The following is a 16,244-nucleotide window of genomic DNA, read 5'->3' as shown; positions in this document are numbered from 1 at the left end:
TAGGGCTTGTGCACTTGCCAGACAGAGACAGACAGAGAGACAGAAAGCAAGAAATCACCCCCCAGGGGGGTTGGCCACGCTGCAGTCCCTTCTCCTTTCTCCTCTCGGGATCTTGGGCACGCATGCACATGCGCCTGGCGTGAGTTTTAAGCCACCAGGTCCAGGACGCGAACCACAGTTGACTACGTGGGAGTCCAGCGACATAGCCATTACGCTAACTGCTGGTCCCCATCGCTTGATTTTTTGGATTCTCTTTGTGCTTATATTAGTATACTTGATGATGGTCCATATGTTTCTGAGATCCTGTTCACTTTTTGTAATTCTTTTGTTTCTGTTCCTCAGACTGGTTAATTATAATTGACATGTTTGAATTTGCTTATTTGTTGTTCTGCCTCCTAAAATCTGTTGTTGACCCCTCTCTGGTAAATATTTAATTTCAGTTATTAATACTTTTCACTCATAGAAGTTCATTTGGTGTTCTTTAGTGTCTGTTTATTACTATTTTATATTTGGTAAGCTGTTCTCATTATTTTCAAGGCATGATTTCATTTAGTTTTAAAAATTATTCATAAAGGGAACCAGCAGTTAGCGTAATGGCTATGTCACTGGACTCCCATGTAGTCGACCGCGGTTCGCGTCCCGGACCCGGTGGCTTAAAACACACGCACATGTGCGTGCGTGCCCAAGATCCCAAGAGGAGAATGGAGGAGAAGAGATTGCAGCGTGGCCATCCCCTCTGGGGGGTGATTTCTCGCTTTCTGTCTCTCTGTCTCTCACTGTCTGTCTGGCGAGCGCACGCGCCCTATAGTAAAAAAACCTCTCAAAAAAATTATTCATAAATACGGACCGTTGGACTCCCACATAGTTGACCATGGTTCGAATCCCTGACCTGGCAACTTAAAACTCATGCTGGGCACGTGTGTGTGTGTGTGTACACATACGTGTGTCCCCAAAATCCAAAGTGGAGAATGGAGGAGAAGGGATTGTAGCATGGCCCTGTAGAGGGCTGATTTCTCACTTTCTGACTCTCTGTCTTTCTCTGTTAAGCACATATGCCCTATTGCAAAACTCTCTCCTCTAAAAAAAAAAAAAAAACCTTAAGTAACTCATTTAAAATCTTAAGTTGAGTTTCTGGGCTTTCTTGAGGACTATTTTATTGATTGCTTTTTCTCTTGTCTGAATATGAGCCATACTTTCTTGTTTCTCTGCATATCTTACAAGATTTTTCAGTGAAAAATTTGACTTAAAAATTTTTTTTTGAGATTTACTTTTTAAGAGAGACAGACAAACAAGAACTACTCCCCACCGCCAGCAATGGTCTTGCCTTGCCACAATTTCCATTGCCTTCACCACCTTCTAGACAATCAAGATCACAGGTACATACAGCATGTCCATGTTTACTCCAGAACCAAATCCAGGCCTTCCCATGTGTCTCTAGTATTGCGCACCAGTACCCTTACCGCCTGCACCACTGCTGGTGGGCTAGGACTTCTGTAATCATGTTTCTACATTTTTTGGAGAGCTTTTTGCTATAGGGCATGTACACTCTCCAGAAAGACAGAGACAGAAAGCGAGAAATCACCCCCCCAGGGGGATGGCCACAACGCAATCCCGGCAATCCCTTCTCCTCCATTCTCCTCTTGGGATCTTGGGCATGCATGCACACAACGCCCAGCGTGAGTTTAAGCCACCGGGTCCAGGACTCGAACCGCGATCGACTACATGAGAATCTAGCAACATAGCCATTACATTATCTGCTGGTCCCAAGATGTTCCTACTTTTTACATGTTTGTTGTTGTTTTAGCTGTTACTATTAAGTAAATTTACAGATCTAACCCTATTAAATCTGTTTTTTGAAGAGCTTATATTTTATTTCATGAAATGCCAGAAACAAGTCAGTATTGCAGTGTTTGCTGGGGGGATGGGGAGAGGAGAGTATCTCTGCATTGGGACATATTTTAATACTCAACAAGCAGTTGAAACTTTGTCTTAGCCTTCACTTGTTAAGTTTCTTTTTTTTTTTTTTTGGAGAGGTTTTCGCTATAGGGCGCGTGCGCTCGCCAGACAGACAGAGACATAGAGACAGAAAGCGAGAAATCAACCCCCAGGGGGGATGGTCACGCCGCAATCCCTTCTCCATTCTCCTCTTGGGATCTTGGGCACGCACGCACACGCGCCCAGCGTGAATTTTAAGCCACCGGGTCCGGGATGTGAACTGCAGTCGATTACATGGGAGTCCAGCGACATAGCCATTACGCTAAATGCTGGTTCCCAACTTGTTAAGTTTCTTGATAAAACTGATAATTGCTTTCATTCCTGAATGGCATAAATAAAAAAAAACAAAGGAGTTTCATTTTAACCTTTCATGCACAGTAGGTCTTCTATGTTTTGTTTTTGTTTTCCTCTATAAATCATTAGGTAAATAAATGAGGTATATAAATAAACAACATTGTGAGAATGTGGTTTTTATATAGTCTGGTTAGTGAATTATGACATCTACTGACCTGGTCAATTTGGAGATACGGAGTAGAGGAACATTTTTATTTATCACTTCTTTATTGGTTTTCCTATAAACATTATTGTGAAATACTGCACTTTGTCAAATACCTTACTTTTACTAGTTTAGCTCATTTTGTTTCCTGTGAGGGGCTAGCTATTACATGGATTATACTTTGATTGCAGCACAACCCGGTGTTTTGGGCAAGTCTGCAGAATACCAGTACATGTCATGTGACCGTTGTCCTTGCTCTGACATTTTCAGTAGCAAATTTACCAAAAGTTTACAGAGTTTACTTGAAGCACCTAAACTTTTATTTTTTATTTAGGTTACTTACAACAAGAAAACCTTATTTCGACTTGCCAGACTTTTATTTTGGAAAGTTCAAATCTAAAAGAATATGCAGAACACTGTACAGATGAAGGTTTTATCCCAGCTTGTTTACTGGTGAGTTATTTGTTCCTTAAATATTTCATCATTGACAACTTAAGAAACTATAACAGTCATAAAGTATAGCTTATAAGCAAAATTGAAACTGGCGGAAATTTCATGGTTTATGTTCATGTATGACTGATAGGTCTATAGAAAGACATCGGTTCTTTTTACATGTTTATATGAAAGATAATAAGTGGGTTACAATTTGGCCTCTGAGAATCAGTTTCAAAATGATGCTTTCATTTCTGATTAGTTTCACTTCTTGTTTCTGAGTGTATTCTTTTTTTTTTTTTAAACTCCCTGGCCTCTATCTGACTGCTTACTTCAGACAAGCATAAACCATGTTTTGGTATCTTGTTACATCTTCTGTACATATCCCTACATCCCCTCAGCATCATTTGGTATATAATGGATACTTAATCTGAGATAAATCTGACCCAAACTTGTCAGAGAAGCAAAAAGTTTATTTAAGCTGAAGCATGACAGTGAGCCTCCAGGAACAAAGACTTCAGAGGACTGTAATGGGCAACGAAAGAGAGTTACAAAACTTTATTCACCTTTAAGAATTCCCAACATTGGTTTACAAGAATAGCACAAGTCTGTGATTCTTTTTTTTAATGGTTCATATATTTTTCACTTAGTAACATAGCTTCAGGCAGGAGGAGGTGGGGTTACAGTGAACAGTATAAAGTCTGTGATAAATTAGGGTACTTTAATGCCAGCTAGTTGGTAAATTCCACTTAAGGATAGGCTGGCCACTTATTGCAGTGGTTAATGGAGCCAAACTCTACACAACTGACCATAGTTCGTATCCTGGTTTCAGCACTTGAAAAACCACTGAGCATGTATGTGTGCTTGTCCAGAATCTTGACAGGAAAGAGGAATGGAGAGAAAGAGATTACAGCATGGCCACATCCTATTGTAGGTGCTTTCTCTCTCTCTGGCCAACATTGGTGTCCTCTAAATTTTTTTAAAAAGGAAAGAAAGAAATGTTGATCAGTTACTTCGGACAGGTGTTTCATGGGTGTAATAGTGACTTCATATCTTTATCGCTCCTAGGCCAATTTTAGCCAGACCTTCTAATTTTCAGATAGCCTTTTATCCTTTTCTCAAGGACGTACATTGATTAACATTTTTTAGTGCAGAGCAAGCCAGGTGGTGGCAGTGGTTAAGGTGGCTGGATCCTATATGACTGACTGTGTGGTTCAAGTTCTGGACCTACTAATTTGAAAAATACATTGGGTGTATATGCAGGCATGCTCAAAATCCTGAGATAAGAATGGACAGGGAGAGAGTGTGCATGATCATCCCAGCTGGGGGTGATTTCTCACTTGCTTTCTCTGCAATATGTTTACATATCCAATAGCAAAGCTGAAAAAAAATTTTAGCACAAGTTCGATTAGGTTTCTGTAACTACAGTCTTTCATACTATGGTCCAGAATATGTAAGTTATTTTACAGGCCAAGAATCTCCAGCTAGTCTATGAGATTGTCTTCTAAACTCCCTAGAAGCAATACGATCATAATAAACCATAGCTAACATTCCAAGTCCGTACACCTCTCAAAACTTAAATCAGTTTGAAAAGCCTTACTATTATCTCCATTCTCATTTCCCCCTTTTGATTAAGATCTTTCAATGATAACACATTGGTGACCATCATTAAATTGTTGAAGAAGTATTCTTTTTTTAAGATTATTTAATTTTATTATTTTTATTTTTAAGTTGACGAGAAAGAGAAAGTTGCCAGGTCCAGGACTTGAAGGGTGGTCAGCCATATGAGAGTCTAGCTTCTTAACCACCACACCACCTGCCAGCCCCAAGGGCGTATTCTTATAGTGGTCCCATGTAGCTGAGAGTGTTATCTCCAGAATGTCACATCCTTTGGTGGGAGGAAATAGGCAGCATCATGTGTAAAGGCTAGGGCCAAATTGGAAAGGCAGCATAAAGAACTGCATTGAACCTAAGCTAGGTTTACCAGGGAACTGTGGTATTTTGAGTTGTGATCTGATATAACCTGGATTGATATAGTCCTGAACCAATCTGAGATACAAAGCATAATTAGTTTTAACGTTTTTTGAGTAGGTAAATTAACTACAAAGATTACAACGACAATTTGTAGTTCTGAATGAAATAGAGCTTAGGCCTGAAGGCAGCCAACTAAAATCAGAAGGAGATTTTTTCTGTCTTACATTTTGTAACCCTTTGACCTTTGAGTAGAGACTGTAGAGGTATGCAGTGTTCATGTGTTGTTTGAAGAATGTGGCAAAACCAGCAGTCAGTTAAATTTCCTCTTGGCTATAATTTTAGATAGTTTGTCCATTGTTTTTAAGAAAAAGACAAAGCAAGATAGAGGATAGATACAAGTAAAATGGAAAACAGTTTCTAGTTAAACCAAACAATAATCCTTAAAGTTTGACAGGGACCTAAAGACTACGTGTTTCCTAAATTTTGTGTAAAGGTGTGAATAGTTTTACAGCATGACTTACACAAACCTAGTTTGGTATCTTGGGAAAGAAATAGTTCACGCATATTTTGTCATTTTTTGTCCCTATCTAGAAGTTTGAATGTCTATGGTTATGGCATTGAGTATCTTGGTAATTTTTTTGTGTGTGGCCTATGTATCAGGCATGAGATTTGTACCTTGAAATTTATCCTGATACTAAACTTAAAAACAGTGAATAGAAGGGTCCAGCAGGTAGTGTAATGATTACATTGCTGTACTTCCACATAGTTGACCATGGTTCAAGTCCTGGACCCATTGGCTTCAAACTCACACCAGGCGTGTTTGAGTGCATGCCCAAAATCCGGAGAGGAGAATGGAGGAGAAAGGATTGTGATATGGCCATCTCCCTAGGGAGTGATTTCTTGCTTTCTGTCTCTCTGTCTCTGTGTTTCTGGGTAGTGCATGCATCTTACCACAAAAATCTCTCCCAAGAAAAAAAATATTGAGTAGAATTAGAATTTTAAGAATGGTTGTATTACAGTTTTTGTTTTAAAACTTGATTTTTCTTAGTTCCTCTTTTACCAGTGATAATCTTAACAGTTTCTTTGAAGAATAACTTTTTAGTCTTAAATATTGTCAAATTAATTGTATAAAACATAGCAAGAATATTAGTTGGCCTATAGGCTTTTTAAAATTTGTCTTAGAATTTTTTTATAAGCATAACCTCCAGCTAGATCTGAAGAAGAACCTTTGACATTAGGAAATTAACCCAAGGTAGACATTTAACTTTGTCTGCAGTATCTAGTATTTAAGATATTGGGCCTATAGGGAAGTAACAGCTCTTATTTACTTATTGTAAGAGTAGGAACCCTTGAAATCACTCACTTTATATACAATTTTTAAATATGGTCTTTTGGTTAAAGCCTTGATAATATTACCAGTTTTTGTTTTTTTTTTGTTTTTTGTTTTTTTGGGGTTTTTTTTTTTTTAGAGGTTTTTTTGCTATAGGGCGCGTGCACTCGCCAGACAGACGGAGAGAGACAGAGAGACAGAAAGCGAGAAATCACCCCCCAGGGGAGATGGCAGGGGGGATGGCCACACCACAATCCCTTCTCCTCTCGGGATCTTGGGCACGCACGCAGACGCGCCCGGTATGAGTTTAAGCCACTGGGTCCAGGACTCGAACCGCAGTCGACTACATGAGAGTCCAGCGACATAGCCATTACGCTAACTGCTAGTCCTGATATTACCAGTTTTTTTCCCCCTTTGAAGAGGTTTTTGTTATATGGCGCGTGCGCACGCCAGAAAGAGAGATAGAAAGCGAGAAATCACCCCCCAGGGGAGATGGCCGCGCTGCAATATTACCCTTCTCCTTCTTTCTCCTCTCAGGATCTTGGGCACACACACATGTACCCGGCGTGAGTTTAAGCCACCAGGTCTGGAACTCGATCTGCAGTCAGCTACATGGGAGTTCAGCAACATTGCCATTACGCTAACTGCGGGTCCCTATATTACCAGTGTTTTTAATCCCTGTCATAAGGGAACAGATTTTTATTGAATGGAAAGAAACAGCTATCTTGTTATAAACTAAGAATACTCATAGATACTGCTTTGAAAATTTGGAGGGATCAAATAAGAAAAATAATTTTTTCTGTTCCTTGTCTGCAAAAATATACTTTAACAAAAATACTTTAACAACAATAAATTACTTAAGATAGTAAGTTTTCTTAAATTTGGAAAGCAAAACATTTAAGAACCAGAAATGTTTTAACTGAAAGTATAAAAAAAGTATAAAAAGTATAAAAACATTATATTTATCTGAACATTAATCTCAATTTAGCCTATATGTGAACATATTCATTAAAGAGGTTTTTTTTTTTTTTTTTTATGCTGAGCAGTCTTGGACTATAGCTGATTGTAAATGTTTTAGTGACGGGTCAAAACAAGCAATAATTGTAGATGACAATCCGTAGACTAATTATGGTTAAAACTCTCGATGTAGTTGACAAAGATAATTCATTATTTTCATTTCAAAGTAATTTCCAGAATCATACTGACAACATGACCTCAAGACTATCAGACATTTATAAATTTTATTTGATGCTAAGAATACTTATGTCAGTAATATTTATATAAATATAAACTTAAAGGAAATTATCACTTTTTTTTTTTAATTAAAGGTTTTTTTGCAGCAGGGCATATGTACTCATCAGAGAAAGCTGGAGAGAGAAAGTGAGAAATCACTACCTGCCGAGGGGAGTGGCCATGCCACAATTCCTTCTCTGTTCTCCTCTTGGGATTTTGGGCACTCATGCAAATATGTCCAGTGTGATTTTTCAGTCACCAGGTCCAGGATTCAAACCACAGTTGGCCATGTAGGAGTCTAACCCCTTAACCATCACACCATCTACTGGCTGCTCACTTTCTTTTTTGACAGTATTTCGCTTATAAACTAATATCTTTGGGAAGTATATTTCTTTTAAAATTACTATTAAATATTCAATTTTATTATTATTTCTTTTCTATAGTGCATGTGTGCTCATGAGAGAGAGAGGAAACAAGAAAGTGAGAAAGTGAAAAAGCAAGCTGCCAGTGCTTGGACCTGAACTACCATTGGCCATGTGGGAGTTCAGTGCCCCAACCACCATGCTACCTGCCCACCCTGGGAAGAATATTTCTTACAAGCTCAATATTTTATAAAATTTATTCTTGGATGAGTTCACATGGCTTTTAGGGTAGCCGGGGCAGGTTAGGACTGGATCCTTACTATTTGTAAATCCACTAGTTTAGGATCCTAAAACTTCATTTCTAGCCACTATCGTAACTGAAGAAACGTGTAATCAGAATGTCTCCTATTCAAACAGGGAAGGTTCTTTACGCTTAGAAAGTTGATGTAACCCCTAACTAGAGTGACTATTTTCATTTTTAATAACTTTTTTTTAACCTTCTACACATCAGCTACTCTGCAGTCCAGATCTGTTATTATCTTCTGAATGGTTGAATGTTTTTTATTAGGAAATTACTGGTGGTAGTATATGATTTTAGTAATGTTTTCTTTCTTTCTTTTTTTTTTTCAGTCCTTATTTGGAAAAAACTTGACAACAATTTTGAACGAATATGTAGCTATGAAAGCAAAAGGTAAGAATTTGGGGGTTTCAGGACCAACAGATGGTATAATAGTTACATTGCTGGACCCCCACATAGTCAACCCTGGTTCAAGTCCCAGATCTAGCGGCTTAAAACACACCGGGCACATGCATGTACATGCCAAAGATCCTGAGGGAACCAGCAGTTAGCGTAATGGCTATGTCGCTGGACTCTCACGTAGTCGACCGCAGTTCGCGTCCCGGACCCAGTGGCTTAAAACTCACGTTGGGCGCGTGTGCGTGCGTGCCCAAGATCCCGAGAGAAGAATGGAGAAGGGATTGCGGCGTGACCATCCCCCCTGGGGGGGCGATTTCTCGCTTTCTGTCTCTGTGTCTCTCTCCATCTGTCTGGCGAGTGCACGCGCCTTATAGCAAAAACCTTTAAAAAAAAAAAAAAAAAAAAAGATCCCGAGAAGAGAATGGAGGAGAAGCGATCAGGGCGTGGCCATCTCCCCGGGAAGTCTCTTCTGTCTCTCCTACAAGTGCATACACTCTTTAAAAAAAAAAAAAAGAATTTGGGAATTTCTTTTCTGTTTGTTTTATCCAGTATTTACTTACTTGTTTTAATTAGAAATATTTTTAAAGGATATTGATGTCTCATAAAAGCCTTGAGAAAAGTTCTCTGATTTTACTGGGAAATATCTAAATCATTTGTCTTTATATTGAATGATAATATAAGTTGTAAAAACTATGTAATTATAGTCAGAAGATTATCTTTTAAAAAGAGGTAAAACAAAATTCTTGGGTCCATCAGATAGCATAATGGTTACATCACTGTACTTCCACATAGCTGACTATGGTTCAAATCATGGACCCAGTGGCTTAAACCTCACATTGACCCTGTTTGTGCATGCCTAACATCCTGAGAGGAGAATGAAGGAGAAGGGATTGTGACCTGGCTATCCTTGGAGTGATTTCTCACTTTGTATTTCTCTGTCTTTCTGGCAAGTGCACACACCCTATAGCAAAAAAGTAAATAAATAATGAAAACTCTTAATTTTCGGTTATTTACATTGATGTACATGTGTTGCTGCAGGTTTTGTAACAAACCAACATTTAATTTTAACTTGTACGTTATCTAAGTTTAGACATAGGAACCAGTCATAGTTGCTTATAGTTACCAGAACATAAAATAATACTTGACTAAATTAATGATTTTTAGGGAAAAGTTCTGATTCTTTATCTTATTCTGTAATACATTGATAGCTTACAATAGTAACAAGATAATTAGCATTAAAGAATTAGCATAAAATAACCAAAGAAAAACAATCTTAACATTTATTGAATACTAACTGTATGTAGTCTTTGTGCTAAATGTTTTTATATGTTTTTATCTTATTTACTTTTTAAAGTAATCAAGTGAAAGTAATTGATTGTTAGGCTTATTTTATTTAATTTTACTTTTTTTTTTTTTTGGAGAGGTTTTTGCTATAGGGTGCGTGCACTCGCCAGAAAGACAGAGACAGAGATAGAAAGTGAGAAGTCACCCCCAGGGGGGATGGCCACACCACAATCGCTTCTCCTCCATTCTCCTCTTGGGATCTTGGGCACATGCACCCGGCATGAGTTTAAGCCACCAGGTCCGGGACTCAAACTGCAGTTGACTACTTGGGAGTCCAGCTACATAGCCATTACACTAACTGCTGGCCTCTAGGCCTGTTTTTAAATAAGAGGAAACTGAGAATTGAATTTCCAAACTGAAGAAGTTTCTGTAATTTATAACAATTATTTGTTATAAAGCAAGTTACTATAATTCACTTTCAAATGTCACATATCAGGTAGATGGAAGATCAAGGAGTAGTTTGTCTTTTTTAAATAGAGAAGATAAGAGCCTTTAAAAAAAAAAAAAAGCTTCAGTTTTTTTTCCCAGATCGTTACTTTACTCATATCCATATCTACTCATATTGTATCTGATAGCTAGTGGCTTTTGGGAAAAAAAGCTAATTACAGCTTTTCAGGCCATTTTGCTAAATAAATAGGCTTATTTCTCAGCTCACAGCACAATGTCAGCAACTGAGAGATTTTTCCCTGTGAGTTTTTTATGTTATTGTTCAAATTGAATGGTGAGTTTTTCTTAGTGTTAAGAACTTTCTCTTCTTATGATTTAGAAACATCAAATGATGTGCCAGCAATAATGTCGTCTCTGTGGAAGAAGTTAGACCATACACTCTCTCAGATCAGGTAATAAACTTACCAGAATGTACATGATTTTGAAATGCAAACATGTTTTCGGTTTAAATCTTCTGAAAACTTGTGCAGTATACTTCCATACCATACATCTAATTTTGAAATTACTCCAGAAGGTATTGATATGTCTTTGTCTTTGATGGAATAGTTCGAAATAAATTACGTACTTTAAATTAAATGTTTACAATTGAAAAAATTGACATAGGTAAAGGTTAAATGACAGTCCATAACAACTTGTAGTTTGATCTTGGAGTAGAATATTAGTCTGTTAGTTTTAGTCTAGTGTGAATTCCCTTAGTTAACTGCTTTTTCATTGCATATTTAGAGAATTGATCTGTTAATCAGTGCCCTATTTATTTTTTTTCTTCCCTTATAAAAAAAAAAAGGAAAAAACAAAAAACAAACTTGGGGCCAACATAGTGGTTAAGGCAAGTGGATACCAGATGGCCAACACACAGTTTGAATCTGGACCTGGTGGCTTGAAAATCACACTGAGCACATGTGTTTGTGCCCAAAATACCAAGAGGAGAACGGAGGAGGAATTGTGGTGTGACCATTTCCCCTTGTATTTGGGGAGGGCTATCTTTCTCTCTTTCTCTCCAGTGTACATGTCCTATAGCAAATTAAAAAATCAATTAAAAAAAAAAGGAAGAACAGCTTAAAGAATAATGTTGTAAAATCTTTTAGAATTTTTTCATATTGCTAGTAGTTACTTTCTATGAAGTTCACAGCCTTGGAATGCCAATTTCATCATCCTTCAAAGGATGCCAGCCCTACTGACATCAGTTTTATAATGTCTTTTATTTGCCTGAAGAATCTATTATGAAAACCATGATCTCTTAACCTTTCTCCTATAACTACAAGCCAATACCCAACCTAACCACAGCAAAGAACTTCCTTTTCTTCCTCTGTTTAAACAGTTCCAAATGTTTTCTACCTAACTCTGGACTACATCTTATTTTGTAGTTTTTATATATATTTTTCTTTCCTAACTCTTGTCTTATCTGCCCCATAAGTAATTTTCAAATATTTTTACAATTCAGGGAATTACATTATAAATACTATATGAATTACTGAAAAAAAAAAAAAGTAAGGTTTTTGCAATAGGGTACATGTGCTTACTGAAGAAAGAGAGAGAAACAAAGGAAAAATGAGAAATCACCTCCAAGGGGGTGAGGGCCACACGACAATCCTTTCTCCTTCATTTTCCTCCCAGGGTTTTTTGGGTGTACACACACATGTGCCCAGCATGATTTCTTAGCCTCATAAGTTTGAGACTCAAACCACGGTCAGCCGTGTGGGAGTCCAGCACTGTAACCACTATGTCAGCTGTCAGCCCCTATTTATTGAAATAATGACAAGATAGTCCATAGAAATGATTTTTAGCCAAGAAGCTAAGGTTGTTTAGTGTGTTATTAAAAGTACTTTATGCTGGAACCAGCAGATGGCATACTCACTATATTCCTGGACTCGCATGTAGTCGACCACGATTGGAGTCCCAGACCCGGCAGCTTAAAACTCAGGCCAGGTGCATGTCTGTGCATACCAAGATCCCTGGAGGAGAATGGAGAAGGGATTGTGGCGTGGCCATCCTCCTGGGGGCTGATTTCTCACTTTCCGGCTGTCTGGCGCTCTGGTTCGTGCACATGCCCTAGAACAAAAATCTCTCAAAAAATAAAGTGCTTTATACAATTTAGTTTTGTAGCTCTCATTAGTGGAGACTTCACACATTCCCTAAGATTAGGCCCAATGTACCTGTTTACCAAATATACAGATAGGTGAGATGACTACAATGCATCGTAAATGTATGAGCTTTTTACTATGAATTTTCCTGTATGTTCTTTATTTAGAGGTTGGATGAAATGATTTTGTTGTAAATTAGATAACAACAAGATGTTGTATTACATTGACTTCGGGATGCTTAAGTATATATGAAATCTTATGAAATAAGAATTTCTCAATGGGAAGATATCAATAGTTATGAAAAGTAATAGAAAATGTTATATTTTGTATATCGCTCACTTAAATATATAGAATTTCTAAAATCAAGTCAATATTAAGGCACTATACTGGATATTGTGTTAGATAGAAACTTTATTATTAAAATTAAGTTTTATGTTTGGTTGAATTTGTTTACACAGTACTATTTTTCTCCAAAAGCAAATGAGAATTACTCAGAAAATAGTTTTGTCTTTTTTGTCTGAGAGATCTTTTAACTCACAATTTTAAGTATGACTGTAATTAAGTCAATATATTTCTGCAAGAAGAACTTTTTAATGAATAACGACTTTGTTTTATTTGTTAGGAGCATGCAAAGTTCCCCAGGATTTGCTGCCAATCAAAGAGGTTGGTGTTCACCTTTAAACAATATTCAAAATTACTTCAAGTCTGGTGCCAGCATTTTCATATTGCTAGTAGTTACTTTCTATGAAGTTCACAGCCTTGGAATGCCAATTTCATCATCCTTCAAAGGATGCCAGCCCTACTGACATCAGTTTTATAATGTCTTTTATTTGCCTGAAGAATCTATTATGAAAACCATGATCTCTTAACCTTTCTCCTATAACTACAAGCCAATACCCAACCTAACCACCATTCATATCTGTTTAAACAGTTCCAAATGTTTTCTACCTAACTCTGGACTACATCTTATTTTGTAGTTTTTATATATATTTTTCTTTCCTAACTCTTGTCTTATCTGCCCCATAAGTAATTTTCAAATATTTTTACAATTCAGGGAATTACATTATAAATACTATATGAATTACTGAAAAAAAAAAAAGTAAGGTTTTTGCAATAGGGTACATGTGCTTACTGAAGAAAGAGAGAGAAACAAAGGAAAAATGAGAAATCACCTCCAAGGGGGTGAGGGCCACACGACAATCCTTTCTCCTTCATTTTCCTCCCAGGGTTTTTTGGGTGTACACACACATGTGCCCAGCATGATTTCTTAGCCTCATAAGTTTGAGACTCAAACCACGGTCAGCCGTGTGGGAGTCCAGCACTGTAACCACTATGTCAGCTGTCAGCCCCTATTTATTGAAATAATGACAAGATAGTCCATAGAAATGATTTTTAGCCAAGAAGCTAAGGTTGTTTAGTGTGTTATTAAAAGTACTTTATGCTGGAACCAGCAGATGGCATACTCACTATATTCCTGGACTCGCATGTAGTCGACCACGATTGGAGTCCCAGACCCGGCAGCTTAAAACTCAGGCCAGGTGCATGTCTGTGCATACCAAGATCCCTGGAGGAGAATGGAGAAGGGATTGTGGCGTGGCCATCCTCCTGGGGGCTGATTTCTCACTTTCCGGCTGTCTGGCGCTCTGGTTCGTGCACATGCCCTAGAACAAAAATCTCTCAAAAAATAAAGTGCTTTATACAATTTAGTTTTGTAGCTCTCATTAGTGGAGACTTCACACATTCCCTAAGATTAGGCCCAATGTACCTGTTTACCAAATATACAGATAGGTGAGATGACTACAATGCATCGTAAATGTATGAGCTTTTTACTATGAATTTTCCTGTATGTTCTTTATTTAGAGGTTGGATGAAATGATTTTGTTGTAAATTAGATAACAACAAGATGTTGTATTACATTGACTTCGGGATGCTTAAGTATATATGAAATCTTATGAAATAAGAATTTCTCAATGGGAAGATATCAATAGTTATGAAAAGTAATAGAAAATGTTATATTTTGTATATCGCTCACTTAAATATATAGAATTTCTAAAATCAAGTCAATATTAAGGCACTATACTGGATATTGTGTTAGATAGAAACTTTATTATTAAAATTAAGTTTTATGTTTGGTTGAATTTGTTTACACAGTACTATTTTTCTCCAAAAGCAAATGAGAATTACTCAGAAAATAGTTTTGTCTTTTTTGTCTGAGAGATCTTTTAACTCACAATTTTAAGTATGACTGTAATTAAGTCAATATATTTCTGCAAGAAGAACTTTTTAATGAATAACGACTTTGTTTTATTTGTTAGGAGCATGCAAAGTTCCCCAGGATTTGCTGCCAATCAAAGAGGTTGGTGTTCACCTTTAAACAATATTCAAAATTACTTCAAGTCTGGTGCCAGCAGGCAGCATGTTAGTTAAGGAGCTGGACTCCCACATGAGCAACCATGGTTCAAGTTCCAGACCTGGTGGCTTGCTTTCTCACTTTCCTTCTTTTCTGTCTCTCTCTGGTTAAATTTTTTAAATAATGGAAATAAGATATAAAATTAAGTAATTCTTTTTTAAAAATTATGTATTAAAAAATTACTTTAATTCAAACTGGTTAACATTTTGATTAACAGTACTTATGTACTAGTTATATATTTTGTTTACTGCTTTTCTAAATGTGGTTATTAGGAAATATTTTCACTTATTATTAAAATACTTTAATAAAAAGGTTTTTGCCATGAGGCACATGTACTCACTGGAGAGAGAGAGAGAAAAAAGTGAGAAATCACCCCCCCCCCCTCCAGTGGGCATACCACAGTCCCTCTTCCTCCATTCTCCTTTCAGAATTTTGAGCACACATGCACAGGCATCCAATGTGGTCTGCAAGTCCCTTGGTCTGGGATGCAACCGTGCAGTTGGCTGTGGGAGAGTTCAGTGCCTTAACCACCATGGCACCTGCTGGTCCCCAAAACACCTATTTTAAATGTTCTCTATGTTTCACATTGGATTACATGTAGTAACATCTTTTAATTGTAATTGCTAAGTTTAAGTTTCTTCATTTATAAGGGAGTGTTATGATATAGAAATGATTTATGGGGCCAGCAGGTGGCATAGCAGTTATGTAATAGTACTCTCACATGATCGACCTTGGTACCAGTCCTAGACTTGGTGACATGAAGCTCACACCAGCACGTGTCTGTGTGTGCCCAAGATCCCAGTAGGAGAATAAAGAAGGGATTGTGGTGTGGCCATCCCCCCTGGGGTGTGATTTTTCACTTTGCTTCTCACTGTCTCTGTCCCTCTCTTTTCAGTGAGCACATGCGCCTTAAAGCAAAAAACCTCTACAAAAAAAAGAATAAATGATTTATTGGATTAATAAAATTTGAATTTGCAGTTTATTTTGTTTCTTATGAAGTCATTACATAATATTTTAAAGGGCCGTTTTTAAATGTAGCTCAATCTAGTATCATATATATCAATAGATTAGGTCATATATTGAGTTTTTAAATTCCCAAACTAGCTCTGAATTAATTGTTAAAATTTGTTTGTTTTTCAGCCCGAACAAGAAATGGAATTGCAGAAATCAAACGACAGAGAAGGCTTACATCTCAAACAGCTCCCGTTACTTCAGAATTGTTGACTTTACCTTATCTTACCACTTCTCCTTTGACAGCTTCACAAGTTATTCGACCAACTGGCCAAATTACAACTCCTATGAGGTCAAATTTTGTAGTGGTCAATCATTCACAGTCACAAGATACTGTAACCAGTAAGTTTAAACTTTGTTTTCTTCAATTTTGTTGTTAATCAAGTTATACTGGGTCCTTGGGAATGTCATGATGTGTTTTTCTGTTTTTCT

General features: G+C 37.2%; 1 protein-coding gene across 1 annotated transcript in view; it reads left to right on the top strand.

The window, feature by feature from the left end:
* Positions 1–2,825: 2,825 nt before the first annotated feature.
* The window catches only part of NPAT (nuclear protein, coactivator of histone transcription), a gene marked incomplete at its 5' end in the record, with an annotated part of 40,648 nt that continues 27,229 nt past the window's right edge, over positions 2,826–16,244 (top strand). The window contains 5 exon segments of the mRNA XM_014588792.1: positions 2,826–2,944; positions 8,453–8,513; positions 10,630–10,702; positions 13,014–13,054; positions 15,942–16,154. Of these exon segments, the coding sequence (XP_014444278.1) occupies positions 2,826–2,944; positions 8,453–8,513; positions 10,630–10,702; positions 13,014–13,054; positions 15,942–16,154 (507 nt within the window).

This window comes from Tupaia chinensis, unplaced genomic scaffold, assembly GCF_000334495.1.
Source record: "Tupaia chinensis unplaced genomic scaffold, TupChi_1.0 Scaffold000311_2, whole genome shotgun sequence".
In the NCBI taxonomy this organism is placed as follows: domain Eukaryota; kingdom Metazoa; phylum Chordata; class Mammalia; order Scandentia; family Tupaiidae; genus Tupaia; species Tupaia belangeri.
Note: the sequence above shows the minus strand (reverse complement) of the source record. Positions and strands in the feature narration are given on the sequence as shown.